Consider the following 19954-nt stretch of genomic DNA (forward strand, 5'->3'; position numbering starts at 1 on the left):
CGCCGCAATCTCCGGGGAACAAATGGGACCACGGGCGGACCCCCCCAGCGACCCACGGGCGGCCAACGGGCGCCGCCATTTTGGACCCCGGACACCACGAGGGGGGGACGGGCGCTGCCATCTTCCTACCCACAGGCCGCGTGCAATCCATGGGAGCGGCCATTTTGTCCACCCCCGGCCGCGTGCGACTCATGGTAGCGGCCATTTTGTCCACCCCCGGCCTCGTGCGACTCATGGGAGCGGCCATTTTGTCCACCCCCGACCGCGTGCGATCCATGGACGCCGCCATCTTGGCTGACAGGCAAGGACCCCGGCCTGGATGGCTCCACACTGCCTGAAGACAACGGTCTGATACACCAACCACGTTTGGCATCGGTGACCCTCGACCAGTCGCGGCCCCGGACGCTCCAGACGACAACGACAAAGGTGCTGGTGAACGGCCACGAAACACGTGTTTGATCGACTCGGGGAGCACGGACACGGTAAGACGCTGTTCCCTTGTAATTCGGCCAAGCACCCAAAAGGTTTTCCTGGCGGCGGGGTCCCACTCCGTTGAAATCAAAGGGTTCTGCATCGCAAACTTAACAGTGCAGGGGAGAGAGTTCAAAAATTACCGGCTGTACGTCCTTCCCCACCTCTGCGCTCCCACTCTCCTGGGGTTGGACTTCCAATGCAACCTCCAGAGCTTAACATTCAAATTTGGCAGCCCTATACCCCCACTGACTATCTGCGGCCTCGCGACACTCAAGGTCGAACCGCCCTCCCTGTTTGCGAACCTCACCCCGGATTGCAAACCCGTCGCCACTAGGAGCAGACGGTACAGCACCCAGGACCGAACGTTTATCAGGTCCGAAGTACAGCAGCTGCTGAAGGAAGGCATAATCCAGGCCAGCAATAGTCCCTGGAGAGCCCAGGTGGTAGTAGTGAAGACAGGGGAGAAGCAAAGGATGGTCGTAGACTACAGTCAGACCATCAACAGGTACACGCAGCTAGATGCGTACCCTCTTCTCTGCATATCCGACATGGTCAATCGGATTGCACAGTACAAGGTCTTCTCCACCGTGGACCTTAAGTCCGCCTACCACCAGCTCCCCATTCGCCCCGGTGACCGCAAGTACACTGCCTTCGAAGCAGACGGGCGGCTATACCACTTCTTTAGGGTTCCATTTGGCGTCACGAACGGAGTCTCGGTCTTCCAACGAGCGATGGACCGAATGGTCGACCAGCACGGTTTACGGGCCACGTTCCCGTACCTCGACAACGTCACCATCTGCGGCCACGACCAGCAGGACCACGACGCCAACCTCTGCAAATTCCTCCAGACCGCTAACGCCCTCAACCTCACCTACAACGAGGAAAAATGCGTGTTTAGCACCGACCGTCTAGCCATCCTGGGCTACGTAGTGCGTAATGGAGTGATAGGCCCCGACCCCGAACGCATGCGCCCCCTCATGGAGTTCCCTCTCCCCCACTGTACCAAAGCCCTGAAACGCTGCCTGGGCTTCTTTTCTTATTACGCCCAGTGGGTCCCCCAGTACGCAGACAAGGCCCACCCACTAATCCAGTCCACTACTTTTCCCCTGTCGACAGAGGCCTTCAGCCGCATCAAAACAGATATCGCAAAGGCCACGATGCGCGCCATCGACGAGTCCCTCCCCTTCCAAGTCGAGAGCGACGCGTCCGACGTCGCTCTGGCGGCCACGCTCAACCAAGCGGGCAGACACGTGGCCTTTTTCTCCCGGACCCTACACGCTTCAGAAATTCGCCACTCCTCAGTAGAAAAGGAGGCCCAAGCCATAGTGGAAGCTGTGCGACATTGGAGGCATTACCTGGCCGGTAGGAGATTCACTCTCCTCACTGACCAATGGTCGGTAGCCTTCATGTTCGATAATGCACAGCGGGGCAAGATAAAAAACGACAAGATCCTGCGGTGGAGGATCAAACTCTCCACCTACAACTACGAGATCTTGTACAGTCCCGGAAAGCTGAATGAGCCGTCCGATGCCCTATCTCGCGGCACTTGTGCCAACGCACAAGTGGACCGTCTCCAAGCCCTCCACGAGGATCTCTGCCACCCGGGGGTCACTCGTTTCTACCACTTCATAAAGGCTCGCAACCTCCCTTACTCCGTCGAGGACGTCCGAACAGTCACCAGGAACTGCCAAATCTGCGCAGAATGCAAACCGCATTTTTTCAGGCCAGATAGAGCGCACCTTATGAAGGATTCCCGTCCCTTTGAACGCCTCAGTTTGGATTTCAAAGGCCCCCTCCCCTCCACCGATCGCAACACGTACTTTCTTAACATCATTGACGAATACTCCCGCTTCCCCTTCGCCATCCCCTGCCCCGACATGACACGGTCATTAAAGCCCTCGGCACCATCTTTACCTACATCCATAGCGACAGGGGGTCCTCCTTCATGAGTGACGAGCTGCGTCAATTCCTGCTCAGCAAGGGCATAGCCTCGAGCAGGACGACCAGCTACAACCCCCGGGGGAACGGGCAGGTAGAGAGGGAGAACGGAACGGTCTGGAAGACCGTCCTACTGGCCCTACGGTCTAGGAGTCTCCCAACTTCCTGCTGGCAGGAAGTCCTCCCGGATGCACTTCATTCTATCCGGTCCCTGCTGTGTACCACCACTAACCAAATGCCTCACGAGCGCCTCCTTGTCTTCTCTAGGAGGTCCGCTTCTGGAACGTCACTTCCGACCTGGCTGGCGGCCCCGGGACCCATCGTGCTCCGGAAACATGTACGGGCGCACAAATCAGACCCGCTGGTGGAATAGGTACATCTACTCCACGCAAACCCGCAGTACGCCTACGTGGCGTACCCAGACGGCCGACAGGACACGGTCTCTCTGTGGGACCTGGCGCCCGCCGGAGCTCCCCACCCCCCCCCAACACAAATCACCTCCCCCTCAGTCCCGCCGGTGCACCCCACAGCCACCCCCTTCCCGGGGGGATCGGTCCTCCTCCCAGGCCCGTCCAGGAGTAAGGAAACAGAAGGGGACAGCGCGATGCTCCCAGAGTCGACCGGACCCGAGCCAGCACCACCACCACCACCCGGGCTGAGACGATCGGAAAGGGCGACCAGAGCACCATCTCGACTCATCGAATCGATGTAAGATGTATATAATTCAGTGGCCCAGCAAAGCGGCATTGTTGTAAATAGTTAACGCTGCAAATCGGGTAAAATGTGAATAATTCGGTGGCCCAGTAAAAGCGGCATGATTGTATATAGTTCAATGGTTAAGGTACCGACCCTGTAAACCCCTACCACCATACCACCCACACCCCGCCGGGTTCTTTTTTAACAAGGGGAGAATGTGGTGGTATGTATTAGGGGTAATACGGTACACCAGGAATGCCGAGGAGCTATTGGAGGACAGATGCTGGATCCCGATTGGATCCTCCACCTACTGGGCTCCACCTAGATAGGAGGGATATAAGAACCTGGGTTTAATCCCCGCAGCTGCATTCTGTGAGTGAGCTGCTGGGGAACGTGTCTGAACAAGTCTGCTCAATAAAGCCTCGATTGAAGTTCCTTACGTCTCGCCTCGTGTGTGATCGATGGTGCTACAAGAGCCAAATATATATTTTTTAATTATAAATTTAGAGTACCCAATTGTTTATTTTTTTTCCAATTAAGGGGCAATTTAGCATGGCCAATCCACCTAACATCTTTGGGTTATGGGGGTGAAATCCACGCAGACACGGGAAGAATGTGCAAACTCCACATGGACAGTGACCCAGGGCCAGGATTCGAACCTGGGTCCTCAGTGCCGTAGTCCCAGTGCTAACCACTATGCCACTGTACAAAAACATGTATTGTCAGTCACCTTCAACTGGTGCATTCTCCCTGGCAACACCCCCACCAATCAGAGTCAATTTGCCAACGAATCAGCGCTCTGTTCTAATACAGTATAAATTTGTGGTTTCTCCTTACATTGTTATTCTTACCAATTGTCCTGATGAGTTCAAGATGAAAAGCTTTGACAAACTATCTCATTTTTCAGTGATACTCAAGATTGGTATGCATTAATAGTACACTGTAACTGTTTTTCTTCGCTTTGATTAAATATATGGAAGCAGATAATACCCAATGTAGAAGGCAGAATAAATAATAAATAGATATGCAGCCTGATTAGAGAAGGATTTAGAACTGAGTAAGTGGGTGGCAGATGCAATTCAATGTGAAATAATTGTTATGGGAGCAAGAAACCAAGTAAGTAGCCGTCAGATATTACTGTAGTGAATCAGTTGTTAAAAGGCTAATTCTTTCATTTCACTTTATTTTCTATTAGTTTATTGGAGATCTTAACCTAGTTAAAATGGCAGATAGATAAATGGTATGTAAAGTTCTTTCGAGACCCTCCGCTAAAATGATCACCAGGAGCTTTTAGACCAGTATGTGTCAAATGGAACTTTGGTATTGTATTATTAACCATAAGATCCAAGGAGTAAAATCGATAAAACTGTCAAGACTACTTGTAAAGTTAAAAAGGTGTCAGCCTTAGCTGATTGACAGAACTCTGTGTCAAAAGATCACCTAATCAAGCCCTATTTCAGGACAATAGCTAATATACTTCAGTGCAGCACAGAGAGTGCTACATTGTTGGAGATCCTATCTCTTTTGGAAGAGGGTCCCATTTGCTTTTTCTGACATACTTAAAAGATTTCATAGCACCAACATCAGAAGAGCACTGGAGTTGTCTTTGCCAACATTTAATCTTTAACAAATACCATTAAAAAAGAGAATTTCCTGTTATCTATGTGTTTGTCGGACCTTGCTTTGTCAAATAGGCTGCCACATTTACCAGCACTATGGGAATTACTGCACTTCGAAAGTACTTAATTGGCATGAAAGGTGTGGCTGTCATTGTGGCTGTGAAAGGTGCTATCTAAATGCAAGTGTTTCTTTTCTTTAATTAAAAGACAAATAAACTTGCATTAGCGGAGAGATTAGGGGACAAATTTAAATGGCATAGGGCACTGTTCGAACCTCAACTGAAATCATTTGTGCTCATTTGAAAAGGTTAGGTAGGCTTATTTTAAGAAACTTTGAAGTGACCGGCTTGAAGTTCTTTGAGGTAACAAAGAAATTGACAAAACTTTTGTTCTGAAATATTTTTTATTGGTATTTTCCAGTTTTGGCAGAGTAACAGATCAAGTGTACCTGGTATTTACAAATAAAGTCATTTCTTATTTACAGAGATGTGGTGTGCCCCCCCCCCCCCCCCCCCCCCCCACCGCCTTCCCTCCCCTCCCCAATTCCTCTGTTGGTCACTTAGTTTTCCTCTTAGTGCTGACTTCTGCCTGGACAAAACTAATCTAAGCAAAATGTTTGCAGTGGTGAAGCGTCCAAATGCCAAGGACCAGTATTTAATGCATTCACTTGAAATTAGTTTCCCCACATTTTAGAGGAGGTGTTAAAACATTTTAAACAAAAGGAATAGCAGCGTTCCTAGTGGAGAGAGGAAATTCAGAAAAATACATTACGTTTCATTGTATGGTCATTTTGACGTACGCTTAGTGGCCATTCACATAATTTTGTTTCTTCTCTGGCTTTCCTCAACCCTTCCTCAGTCCACATCGCAATGATATTTATCCATCTGCTTTTTCTTCTTCCACTTCTGTTTTTAAGCTTAATATCGCCATAATTGTTGCCAGGGCAAGGCTGTTGGGTCTTTGCTTCCAATGTCTTTGGCTATCTTTATTTCTCTTAACTGTACTTTGCAACCCTTTTGATGCCTGAACATCTACTCTTGATCTCACTCACCCATTTGTCTTTTTGTCCCTCTGGCAGATTCTTTCAATGTACCAGTTTGTTGTTCAGAATTGTTCTTGGGGGTCATTTTAACCCACCAACAAAAACTGGGGCTAGATTTTACAGCCCCCACCGGGCTGTTTTCAGCAGGAGGACACACATGAAACACAAAAGGTGACAAATCCACCACTTTCCCACCCACTCCCAAGCTATCCACAATAACACAGTCGGTGGGTGGGTGCCAAAATCACCAGCCTGCCCACCATTTTAAATAACTCCTCAACAGTCAATTGAATTTGTTACCAGAATCACAGAAGCCATTCAGCCCATCGGATCAGCACTATCTCTCAATGAACAATTCCATTTGTGCCATTCCCCTGACTTCTTTCCATAACCCTGCACATTCTTCCTTTTCAGATTGCAGTCTAATTCCGTTTTGACTGCTTCAATTGAACCTGCCTCCACCACACTCTCAGGCAATGCATTTCAGACAGTAGGATCTCTTATCCAATCTTCTAATAAAAATCAATAGTCCGGTTGATCGGAGGTGTCCAAAATACAACTTTATTGCTAATTATTCATTTTAATACACTTGCATAAGAACTAAATCAAAATTTAGATCAAATGATACATAAATTGGTCAGAACATAGCGAAAAGTGTTAAACATAAAAGCATAAGAAAAGTATAAGAAATAGATGATACAAGATTTCAGGAAGGCAGGAATTCAAGAACGGAACCTCGCCCACACGGTCTTACTTTTAAGGGAATCCATATCTATGTTTTAATCCCTCATTTACTCTCATTGGCTTCTAATTCTCAGGTGAAACCTCCTAATTTGTTCAAATGGATGTCTGTTACGTAGAAAATGATCTGTTAATCCATCATTGGTCATTACTTAAGATTTACTAATGTCCATCATAAATTGCTGATGGGCTTCTTTCAGGTGCGTTGGATGCCGGCCGACTCTTGCAAGGGGGTGCAGGGGAATGGGGTGGGTGTTGGCGCAAGCAACGTGCCCACTGTGAAATTTCAGATCAAACATCAGGGGATTGAATTGTGCAGTAATAAATATTTGCAATGTTTCAAACCTGTGTCAAAGACATTGGGCGGGATTCTCCGTCGGCCGACGCCGTAATTGGGAAACGTGATCGGGCGGAGAATCGTGCGTTAGCTGAACATCAAGGCCGGCGCCGGGAGCCCAATGGAATGCCATGCCCGGTGCCTCGAAAGCTGCGTGAATGCATTTTACGCTACACGTGCAGCAAACACCGTTGGCATATCATTAACAGGCCTGTCCCAGTATTCTCCGGGGATCCTGCGATGCTTCCCCTCTACCAGGAGGAATTACCGATGATGAGGTTCACTTGCGGTTTTAAAAATTGGGGAACAGGTGCAGTGGCTGCTGAGGAAGAGAGCGGAGGTAGGACATGTTCCCAGAGGTGCGACCGTAGGCTGCAGGTCCTGCCGCTGACATGGCTGGGTGAGGGGGATAACCAGGGGATAGGCTGTGGCGTCCGTGTGACATCCCGGACCAGGATGTCCAGGCACAGACCGCCATTGCCGCAGTCTGCAAGGCAGCCACCCTGCTGCACACCCTACCATCCGCCCACTGTGGCCCATGGTTGCGTGTCTGGTTTCCGCAGAGGAACAGGAGCCAGTCAGTGAGGATGGAGAGTTGGCCGCCCAACAGACCAAGGAGGAGGTGGGATGGAGATGCCGCATCAATGGGATGGCCGTTTCCATACATCTGAGACCCATCAGTCCCTGGGGCGGGCCCCCCCTCCGACCGTCCACCCCCTTGGGGGTTCCTACCTCCACCTGAAGTACCGCAGCAAGTGTGTGGTGTGCACGAGATGGTGCCCCAGGAATCTCGTCACTAAAGTGCCCAACCGAGGTGGGTGTCTCTGGGATGGTGGAGGGTGTGGGTGACAGCTGTGACGGAAGGTCGGTGACGTCCCCGGACTGGTGCTCAGGGGTATCGCTGGCTGGCATTCACTATCTAATGCCACCTAATCATTGGACATGTTCTGGGGTTGTGTTCGGGGCTGGGGAACACCAGAAGGACCCACCTTGTTCCCAGGTGATCTTGCAAGACACTAGGCATGACCTACGGTTGGATTGCGGGTTGAGGTGGTGGTGTGGGACAGGTGGGGTGGAGTGGGGAGGGGAGGGTTGGAGTGGTGTGCGAGAGGTCTGGTGCTAGGGTTGTGGTGATGTGGGGTTGGGTTGGGGTGGGGGAGGTGGGGGGTTGGGGTTGGTGTGGTAGGGTGGTGTGGGCGAGGGGGGTGGCAAGGTGGTTCGGGGGTTGTGCCATATGTGCCACGGGGAGCCCCAACGCAACGAGGGCTTACTTGGTTCTCTGATGCCGACTGCTGCCTCGACGACTGCTCTCTCCCCGGGCCCAATGACCAGGTCCAGTGCTGGCCACTCTGCAACAGTGTGGGGCCGCAGGTCCGGTGGGCCCCCTCCAGTCATCTATCACTCCCTGCAGCTGTGCGCCACCTTCTCCTGCGGTGGGGTGGGGGTGGTGCGGGGTTCACAAATGTGTGGGACGGTGGTTGGTGCCAGGGCATGGTGCTGGATACTCACCCTGGCCGCCCTGAGGAAGCCGTACAGCTTTTTCTGGCACTGAGGTCTGTCCTGGCGGTGGGGCTCACGGCGCTCATGTCCTGCCCGAGATACGGCAGCGGGTGGCAGCCTCCTTCCCACCCAGGGTTCCCCTCCTCTCCTCCACGGCGTCCAGCAGTGTCTCCAGCTCCTGCAAACCAGGGTGCCGCTCTTCGGGGTGTCATCTTGTTGGCAGGAATGAGTGTGTGTGGGGGATGGAGCGTTTATATGCGCTTAAGCTTGTCAGCCTCTCGGGTACCAATCCCGACCCCGGTGAATCGGACACCGTTTTTCATTGGGATTGCTCTTGTTCTATGTAGCACCGGTGCTAGCCATTAACGGATCGTGAGTTTCTTCAGGTCCACCACCGATTCAGTCCAGGCGCCAGCACTTAGTGTCTCAAAGGGCGAATCCGGCCCATTGTATTAGGAGTAAGACCATCAGCAGCTGTTATGATGCTATTTTGGGATTGACATGCGAACAAACATACAAACATAGGAATTGGGAGCAGGAGTTTTCTCCACCATTTAGTGAGATGTCTACACCTTTCTACCCTTGCCAATCAAGAATCTATCGAACTTAGCATTAAAAAATAATCAATGACCCTGCCTCCATCGTTCTCTGCGGGAGAGAACTCCACAAACTAATGGCCATCTGAGAGAAAAAACTCTCCTCATTTCCATCTTAAATTGGAGACCCCTCATTTTTAAATTGTTTCCCCTAGTTCTAGTCTCTCCCATAAGGGGAAACATTCTGGGCATCCATATATATAATTAATATACATACATTTAAGAACTGACTTTAAACTTATAGATATGGTAGTAAGACAAGTGGTTCTTCATAATACAGCAAGTTACGGCTACTTTTAGGACTCCCTGCAAGTAGCTTGATTTTCTCCTTCTGTTGGACTACTTTCATAAAAGTAGGGTCAAAATCACTTAAAATACTCAGCCTAGAAACTGCAGAAAAATAACTGATTGCCATCTGGATAACTAACTGTGAGGCAAGGTTCACTCAGAAATTTTAGCATGCAATTGTTCGGCCAGATCAGTTTGTGCCCCCCATCCAAAAAGCAGCAAAAAAAAGGTCTTCCCATTACAGAATTCACGCGTCTTTCATATCCATTGAAGTCATTTGCAAAGAAATGAGTATAAGAATTGGCAAGTCACGTTGCAGCTGTATAGAACCTTAGTTAGGCCATACTTGGAGTATAGTGTTCAATTCTGGTCGCCACACTACCAGAAGGATGTGGAGGCTTTGGAGAGGGTGCAGAAGAGATTTACCAGAATGTTGCCTGGTATGGAGGGCATTAGCTATGAGGAGCGGTTGAATAAACTCGGTTTGTTCTCACTGGAACGACGGAGGTTGAGGGGCGACCTGATAGAGGTCTACAAAATTATGAGGGGCATAGACAGAGTGGATAGTCAGAGGCTTTTCCCCGGGGTAGAGGGGTCAATTACTAGGGGGCATAGGTTTAAGGTGCAAGGGGCAAGGTTTAGAGGAGATGTACGAGGCAAGTTTTTTACACAGAGGGTAGTGGGTGCCTGGAACTCGCTACCGGAGGAGGTGGTGGAAGCAGGGACGATAGTGACATTTAAGGGGCATCTTGACAACTACATGAATAGGATGGGAATAGAGGGATACAGACCCAGGAAGTGTAGAAGATTGTAGTTTAGTCGGGCAGCATGGTCGGCACGGGCTTGGAGGGCCGAAGGGCCTGTTCCTGTGCTGTACTTTTCTTTGTTCTTTGTTCTTTGAAAATCAGGTGGTTTCTATAACAGGCAGGATATTCGCAATGCTAGTTTTATACCCAAGTGATAAGTTGACAATTTGCCCCAGTTAGTTCATAAATCAGCTGATTATTTTTTCCCCGATGTTTAATGAGCCTGGGATCCAGCCTCCTTCCTCTCACCCCAACCCTAATCAATCCATTTTAAATGATCCCTTATTGCTGCCTCAACTTTACCAGTAATCCTTTTACTCCCTATGGGTTTAGTTATATCCATTTACCACGGTAACAATCGATATTCTTTTGAAAGTATACCTGGTTGATTTGTTTTTATGCCATGATGTCAGCATTTCATTTATATTATAAATGTTCCTAATGAATTCTGCTTGTTTCCAAAATGATTGTAAGTAAACAAAAGAGCCTTAGCTTTGAGTTTGGAGTAGGTACTTTTTAAAACCCTTATATTTCTCATGTTTTTAAAAATCAATTTAGAGTATCCAATTTTTTTTCTTCCAATTAAGGGGCAATTTAGCATGACCAATACACCTAACCTGCACATCTTTGGGTTGTGGGATGAGACCCACGCAGACACGGGGAGAATGTGCAAACTCCACACGGACAGTGACCTGGGGCTGGGTTCGAAGCCGGGTCCTCGGCGCCATGTGGCAGCAGTGCTAACCACTGCACCATCGTGCCGCCCCCTTATTTCTCCTCATGTGAACTATCAACATTGATCACCTTCCTGTCTTTTTTTAGTATTCCAGGCAAGCCTCTTCTTTGCAGCACACACGGATATCTACTGTCTTGAGCAAGAAATTTCCTATTATTACAATCTCTTATTAACTTGCAAAGTGCAGAGGGAATGAAATACTCCTCATACGGGAGAAAACTGGGAGGCAGGCGGGGGCTGGGGGTGTCCCAAATAAACAGATGGGTGGTGAGATACTTACCTAACTGCCCTCCTGCTCTCTAAATTAAGGGGAATCGGGGAAAACTCTCCACTGGTTGGAATACCAGGCACAAAGGAAGATGGTTATAGTGGTTGGAGGTCAACCATCTCAGTTCCAGGACGTCACTGCAGGAATTCCTCAGGGTAGTGTCCTAGACCCAACCATCATCAGCTGCTTCATCAATGACCTTCCTTCCATCATAAGGTCAGAAGTAGAGATGTTCGCTGTGAACTGCACAGTGTTCAGCACCATTCACAGCTCCTCAGATATTGAAGTGGTTCACGACAAATAGAGTAAGTCTTGGACTGACAAGTGGCAAGTTACATTCACGTCACACAAGTGCCAGGTAATGACCATTTCCAACATGAGAGGATCTAACCATCACCCCGTGACATTCAAAAGCATTGTCTTTGCTGAATCCCCCACTATCAACATCCTGGGGGTTACCATTGACATGAAGCTGGACTACCCATATAAATACTGTGGCTACAAGATTAGATCAGAGGCTTGGAATCCTGCAGCGAGTAACTCACCTCCTGACCCTGACACCCCAAAGCCTGTCCACCATCTACAAGGCAGGCAGGAGTGTTATAGAATGCTCTCCAAATGCCTGGATGTGTGCAGGTCCAACAACACTCCAGAAGCTCAACACCATACAGGACAAAGCAGCCCACTTGATTGTTACCCCTTCCACAAAATTTCACTTCTTGCGCTACTGATGAACAGTGGCAGCCGTGTGTATCATCTACACGATGAACTGCAGGAACACACCAAGGCATCTTGGGCAGCACCTTCAAAACCCACAACCGTTACCATCTAGAAGGACAAGAGCAGCAGATACCTGGGAACTCCACCACCTGGAGGTTCCCCACCAAGTCACTCACCATCCTGACTTGGAAATATATCGCCGTTCCTTCACGGTGGCTGGGTTAAAATCCTGGAACTCCTTCCCTAGTAGCACAGTGGATGTACTTACACCACAAGGACTGCAGCGGTTCAAAAAGATAACTCTCCACCACCTTCTGAAGGACAGCTAGGGTTGGGCAACAAATGCTGGCCTAGCCAGCGACGCCCACATCCCATAAATTAATTTTAAAACAAAGTTAGGTTTGGGGCAGGAAAAGTCGAAGTCAACCTTCTCGCCGGTAGGCTAATGAACAAACAAGGAACAAAGAAAAGTACAGCACAAGAACAGGCCCTTCGGCCCTCCAAGCCTGCGCCATCCATGCTGCCCGTTTAAATTAAAATCTTCTACACTTCTGTGGTCCGTATCCCTCTATTCCCATCCTAGCCATGTATTTGTCAAGATGCCCCTTAAACGTCACTATCGTCCATGCTTCCACCACCTCCTCCGGTAGCGAGTTCTAGGCACCCACTACCCTCTGTGTAAAAAAACTTGCCTCGCACTTCTCCTCTAAACCTTGCCCCACGCACCTTAAACCTATGCCCCCAAGTAATTGACCCCTCTAACCTGGGAAAAAGTCTCTGACTATCCACTCTGTCTATGCCCCTCATAATTTTGTAGACCTCCATCAGGTCGCCCCTCAACCTCCCATGTTCCAGTGAGAAGAAGAATTACACTTAACGACCAATGAACTTCATCCTGCCACCACTGGTATTCTACCAGATACGTTCTTGTAGCCTCACTGCGGGCTCAGGGTGGGAATCATCCTCTTTATCCTACATCCAATACACCACGGAAGGCCCTGTCAGCAACCAAAAGTCTCCCTACACCCAATCCCCACTTACCAACCCCTTGCCTAAGCGGTCCGGGTGAAGCTGCCCCACCCACTTCTCTTCCAGGATCCACATCAGTGCTGCAGCTCAAGGCCACCTGCAGTCCCAGCAGTAATTCAGCTCTCTGTGGCACTGCTGAGACTAAAGACCTGCCATCCAGTCAGATGGCGGCCAGCTCTTGAAGGCCAGCTTTTCGCCTATAGAGGCACAGAAACCTGACAGCAAGCAGTTGACGTCCTGACAGGCATTTAATCCTATTGTAGCTCCCAGAAATGACTGTGGCTACGTTGCCACCAGCTTTCCAGACATTAAATTCTGTCCTGCGTTGCTGTCCAAACTATCCTCCTGAATCTCTAGCTCCCTTCTCTGACCTTCTCTCAGACTGCATTATCGAACTGTGCCTGACTTCTCTTAGTTAATGTAATTTCTTGGGCTGTTCCTCAGGCTTCATCACTTGTTACCAAACGTGGGGTGCGAGTTAACAGAAAAATTTCTAAGTGTGATTTGGGGCGCATTTGGTAGGGTGTTTACCGACGGCCGCCTTGACGAAATTGCGGCCCGTATTTGGAAATGAGCCCCTATGAGCCTCTTGCCATTACTGTCCGTCTTACCATCTGATTCACCAGACTCAAGCCTCAGTGTCTCGCGTTAACAAGAGGGGGCTGCATTTAAACGCTCCCTCACTACTCACTCCCAATCAACACACAAGCATGGCAGCACGCAGACCTGCCCCTTGCTTTGGGGATGCCAACCTGGCCAGTCTTCGCGACCCAAAATGTGAGACAGGACATCCTGTTCCCCCCCCTCCCCCAAGGAGGTCGGAGGACCAGCAGCAGGGTCACCAATACCGCCTGGGAGTCAGTGGCAGCAGCTGTCAGTGTGGGCAGCATGACAAGGAGGACCACCGTACAATATTGGATGAAGACCATGACCTCCTCCGAGCTGCAAGGGTAAGTTACCACCTCTCTCCTGGCATCAGTTCCGCCTGTCTCAAATTCCCAACCCCCTCCCCACCCACAAATCACTGGCTAACACCTCGCACCCTCCCCATATCTGATCTTTGTCCCCACAGGAGAAGATAGCCCATAATAAGCAGGAGAGGACCAAGACAGGGGGACCGAGTACCAGAGATTCGAGTCCTCACACCCAAGAGGAACGGGTCCTGCAAATCGTGGGGTTGCCCAAGGAGAGAGCAGTGACTGACCGCGAGCGAGATTGGCCTGCACCGCACAGGTGAGGATCCACTGCCCCTTCACCCAGATGACCTGTCTCAAGTGAGTTGTTCTTGTCAGACAAAATGATCCTTCTCTCTCACTGACCATATGTCCCTTGTCATGCAGGATCTCCGTCTGATGGGGCTGGGCCATCCAGAATTATTCCTCCCCCAGCTATCCAAGACACCACCTCGGAGGAGAGCTCTGACGAGACCACCATTGAGGCGTTACAGATACCACCCCCACCTTCCACCAGTGCAGAAACACACCGGGGTGACATTAGTGGACAGCTTTCTGGGGCACAATCTGATGAGCACCACACAGTTGCTGATGCATACCAGGTGGAGACAGGAGACCTACTGGATCCAAGGACTTATCTTGGTCCCAGTCAGATGCCGAGCCTCTGGGCAAGGTTCTCCAAGAGCCAATATAGATGATAGGACACAGGCGTAACATTTAGGAAGGAATATCAGTGACATTCGAGTGAATGCATCGTCAATTGGAAGAATGCCAATGCCAATGGCTATGGGCGCAGGAGATGATTCTGACAATGCGTGACACGGAGGGCAACACTACTAGGGTGGTGACCACAGTGGAAGCCTGGAGCACAACATCCGTGACTTGAGTGGTGGTGCCCAAGGCATGGCTCAGTCTGTGACGACCAGGACTGAGGGCCTCAACATTATATCCCAGTTGCTGAGGGACATGTCCCAGATGCAAGTGGATTTTGCCGAAGCACTCCAGAGCATGACCAGTCACTGAGGAGCATCACTGAGGGCAAAAACACCATGGTGGAGAAATGGGGAGCTGCCAGGATGGGCAGAGCCAAATGCCTCCGAGGCGCTTCAATCTCATTCCAACTGCCCCTCCACCCCATGAAGACCCCCAGGGCATAGAGGCATCAGGGAGGAAGAAGTGCTGGTGGTCAAATCAGAGCCTGCCACCAAAGAGACAACGGCAGTCTCCAGTTCATCCGAATCCCCCGCTCCTGATTCCGGTGCATCTCAAGGGCAGGGCAGCAATGCCAGTAATACTAGTAAGTCGGCCGGGGCCTCCAGAGCACCTAGATGTAGCAGTGGATCATGGAAGATCAAGAAGAGAGTGGATCACTGATTGGGCACGGGCTGGGGGGCCGGGGTTGAACTATCCGTAGCTAGGGGGAATTGAACTGTCAAATATTCACTATTAAAATATGTTACACAAATATGATACATGTGAAGCCTGAAGCCTGTCATGTTAATCTTCACATAGGGCCTACCTTCGCTCTCTCTCTCTCTCTCTCCCCCCCCCCCCCCCCCCCCCCCCCCCACCGGCATCAGTGTTCCAAGATCAAACGCCACAATGCAGATCCCGTTCAGAGGATAGGTGTGAGCATGCTGTCAGCATCAAGACAGGAGTCAGACTTCAGCATAAACTGAGGAGCACGGGATAGAGGGGAATGGGGGGAGGTGTAGATTCAGAAGAAGGATGGATTGGAGGAGGAATAGAGGGATTGTGGGAGGGGAGATTGGGGGGGGGGATGGAGGGATTGAGGGAAAGGAGGGATTGGAGGAAGGGGGATTGGGTGGGCAGGAGGCGAAAGAGGAAGGGGTGGATTGGGGGTGTAGAGGGATTGAATGAAGGAAGGATTGTGTTGGGGGGGATGTACTGACGGACTAAGCCTCGTCCTTTGTGAATCGGGTGAGGATGAGGACCTCCCTGTCCCTCTGGGCATGCTCCCTTGATGCCACCTGTCCTCCATCCTCCGGGTCCTCCCACGGTTCATCCTCCATCCCCGCCTGCTCTGCCTCCTCCTCAGACTAGGCCGGATGACTGTCCTCCTCCAACATGTCACCCCACTGCTGTGCCAGGATGTGGAGGGCACAGCAGACTACCACAAAGTGGGAGCCCCTCTGGGGTGTGCCTGCAGTGCACCACCACAGTGGTCCAGGCATCGGAACTGCATTTTGAGCAGTCAATTTCCTCAATCTTCCTTGTTCAAAGGAGAACAACTCCAGCTTCCCCTGTCCACCACATCCATTGAATTGTTATAAAAATGCAAGTTATAGTTAGGAATGCTAGCAGGAACGTTTGCATTAAAGACTCCACTTTGTAACAAACGCATAGCTGTGCCAGAATCTGCTTTCTGAAAATTGTCCAAATGCCAGGCCAACTCTCCCCGATAAGGTTGGTTACCACTGTCACCATAAAGATAGTTAGTTTATTATTTGTGTAGTTCTGACCTTCTGGTGGAAAGTTGTACCTGTTTGATGGTTATGTGCTGAAAGCCAACATGAAGAAATGCAATATTGACATCAACACCTGGGAGACTATTACCTTGGATCGAACCCAATGGTGGCAATGTATATGGAATGGATTCCTGCATTTTGAGACCCAACATGACAACAAAATGAAGAGGAAAAGCGAGAACAGTGAAAAGAACACGCCATGACCAGAACTGACAATAGACAGCCAGACATCCCAAATGACAATAAATGCCCTATGTGCCATAAAGTCTACAGATCCTGAATCAACCTCATTGGCCATCTTTGGATTCATGAAAGACAATTATCCTTGCTAGTGAGGAATAGCTAATAATATTTGTTTACCGTTTCTGTACCTGTAAGGAATCAAACAGGCATATTTTGTTATGTGCTTAAATCTCTGGAGTGAAACTTGAACCCACAACCTTCTGACTCAGAGTCAAATATGCTATTGACTGAGCTAACATTAGATTGCCTCCTTCAATCCTCCTCATCAACAGACAATTTATGCAATTCTTCATTCTCCTGTTTTCTGCAAATATTCCACAAAAAATACACCTCGTAACTTCCATTTTAGTTTTATACCCTCGACTACTTCATTTAAAAAAAAATTATTTCACTCAGATGCCTCATTTTAAATTACCTCAGGCTATGAATCCTCTTCTAATGTGACATTGCCTAATTCGAATGTGACATTGTGCAGATCAAATTATCCCATTGAGATAATGAAATTGGAAAATTCCAAACTTTCTGCATCATCTTGTACCTAAAATCTTTAAAACAGTGAAAAGCTTTATTTTTATTCTCAAATTCCACAGTACTTTCTGTGGAGAGACAATGCAGTTTTTGGGCAGCACAGTGGTTAGCACTGTTTCGTCACAGCGCCAGGGACCCTAGTTTGATTCCTGGCTTGGGTCACTGTCTGTGCGGAGTCTGCACGTTCTCCCCGTGTCTGCATTGGTTTCCTCCGGGCGTTCCGGTTTCCTCCCACAAGTCCCAAAAGACATGCTTGTTAGGTGAATTGGACATATTGAATTCTCCCTCAGTGTACCCGAACATGTGCCATAGTGTGGTGACCAGGGGATTTTCGTAGTAACTTCATTGCAGTGTTAATGTGAGCCTACTTGTGACAATAATAAAGATTATTATTATTGTAAAATGGGGCCTTAAAAAAAAACTGCCTACCTCAATTCTCTAAACCCAGATTTTCAGCACTGTCTGTTATGTACAGCTGAATCCCTGGATAATAATGCAAGAACAATCTGGAATTGTTGATGTAGCAGGAAAATACTGAAAATAAATTGAGGTGGCCCTGATTTTCTCACCTGAAGCTCAAAAAATACACACTAATCATTGATCTGCAAATCATCGGCATAAAATATATTAATTTGTAATACTTTGCTTTTAGTATAAAATCTTTTGTTAAATGTTGTGAATGCAATAACATCAAGATAATATTAAATAATCAATATTCACAATAACACATGACTTGTGAATGCTGTATTAGAATTGTTTCCAACTTTTCTCCTGCTGTCTTTTGGAAATGTGACTATACCATCATGCTGGAAGGTATTTGGTCCACTGCCACTTGAGCAATGTGTGAGCCCAGACTGTGAATGTTGTGAGGCTATTTGACCATAGCAGATATCAAAGCCAAGCCAGTCTTTGCCTTTCCACACATGTAAACTTGTTATTTCAGAATCCAAGCCCAAATGAATTATTACTTCATATAAATACAAAATATTGAGATACTGGAAATCTGAAATAAAAACAAAAAATATTAGAAATGTTCAACAGATCAGGCAAAGGACTTTGGGATTTAATTTTTTGAATCAGGGTTATCATAATTTCATGCAGTGACTCTACTGATTCACTGTTGTTGCAGATCACATTAGAGATCCCATAAGTAATACATAGTGCAGACTTTGCAAGCCTTCCAAAGGGTGAGGTACCTGATAGCCCGCAATTTGCTCATATGTGCTCACAGCATTATTACTCGGCTGCGAATGTCTTTTCTTGAGTTTAAAAGCACTTAACAAACACGAATGTGATTCATCAAAACATCCAGTATGGTAATATTTCTCTTGGCTCTCATTTGCTGTATTCATAAATATATTTATTTTGTAATATTCCACTATTTTATAATCATGTGTTTATTTTCTAAATTAAAGGTGCAGGACACTATTAAATATTTTTGTAATCTATTCAAATACATTGATATTGTGTGACTCAGGTTTTCTTTTACTAATTTAGATCAATTCATCTTTACAGACAAGTCAACCATCTGGCACAGAAAACAGATCATAAACAGGCTAACTCAGGCACCACCGCTCAGGACTGCAAGGATTCAAAGGCTGTCGTCAAGGAGCCTGTAGCACCCACGGCTGCCACTGCATCCTTATAAACCTGTCAACACGCAATAGGGTGTAGTGTATGAGGAAATGACCAATATCATTATATGAATTTATGTGAAGACAACACTAACAGATTGCAAGTGAAAATAAATGCATGGTACTGTTAATTCATAAGGGAAATGACCAGACTGTATAGATTCCCCTTTGCAAAAAAAAATACTTGTGTTGGTTGCCTGTTAGCAGTAGATTTGCTATCATGCTGCTAAGCTCATATATCAATTTTTAGTGGAAAGTGATTTTGTAAAACATTGATAAGGTAAATATTTCACCACCATTGGCTATAAATACTTCACCATTGTTACAGTAACCACCAATTTTTCTTAGTGTAGATTTAGTTTCAGCTTTTTAAGATGCTTGAGTATTTAAAGTTAACCAATGGCAGTGCCGTGAGAGTTGTTGTCTTCATATATAGTCATTCAGCTTATCTTTTTATGCTGACATAAGCATTTGTCATTCTATATGCATATATATGATTAAGATACAGACTGCTACTCAAGAGGTGTATGCAAAGGCTGAATCACAAAGAAAAATGCTTATTGATACATGAACTGATGTTAGCACTGATCAGTAGAGGTTATAAGATTATACTCCAGGAAAGCAGTTATGGTGTTTGATTTTCATTACCATCCCAGAAGTTTGAGGTGTCTTGCCTAGCAGTAACATTTTGTACCCTTTGCTCATCTGTTCTGTGAAGCACATCTACACCCATTCTGTGTGTTGTACAACCCACTGTGTGCATCAACTGAGTGTTTTTAATAACTGCATTCGGATCTGGAAAACAAAGTAATCTTAGCAGAAGGCAAGGTCCCACATCTACAGTAAAGAATAACACGATGATATATTTCAAATATTCTGTTTGTTGGGTAAACTATGATAATTGGGCAGAAGGTGTGAAACTCAGTTGAATTTTGACGGATTAGTTAGTTTTGAATTAATGATAGGCCAAATGCAGTAAAACCACATCAGTTCATGTGTAACTTTGTCTACTGTCTTTATTTAAGTACAGCTTTTAATACAATGCAGATTTAGGATATTAATCCTGAAGATAGTAATCCTTGCTTCAGATTAGATGGGTGGAATTTAATACAGATTAAATTACAGACGGGGGTCTCGGGCACCAGCTGAAGAGCCATGAGGACCCCCTTGGGGAAAGCCCACCATATCAAGTTTCCATTAGGAGCGGTGGCACCCACCCAGCATAGCACCCATCAGCCACCCAGGATCAGTGAGTGACCCCAGTTGAAGGTAAGTGAGGACAGGATGGGGAGTGAGGATCATGGGATGTGGTGGAGG

General features: G+C 47.9%; 1 protein-coding gene across 4 annotated transcripts in view; it reads left to right on the forward strand.

Annotated features, from left to right (window-relative positions):
• Positions 1-19638, forward strand: part of stau2 (staufen double-stranded RNA binding protein 2) — a 622240-nt gene extending 602602 nt beyond the window's left edge. For 2 of the 4 annotated variants that reach the window (XM_072467547.1, XM_072467551.1), the window contains one exon: positions 18501-19638. In XM_072467547.1, coding sequence (XP_072323648.1) covers positions 18501-18651 — 151 coding nt within the window. In that variant the 3' untranslated portion in view covers positions 18652-19638. The remainder of the gene's footprint in view (positions 1-18500) is intronic. The other 2 variants (XM_072467550.1, XM_072467548.1) reach the window with 1 other exon arrangement.
• Positions 19639-19954: the final 316 nt, after the last annotated feature.

This window comes from Scyliorhinus torazame, chromosome 11, assembly GCF_047496885.1.
Source record: "Scyliorhinus torazame isolate Kashiwa2021f chromosome 11, sScyTor2.1, whole genome shotgun sequence".
Lineage (NCBI taxonomy): Eukaryota > Metazoa > Chordata > Chondrichthyes > Carcharhiniformes > Scyliorhinidae > Scyliorhinus > Scyliorhinus torazame.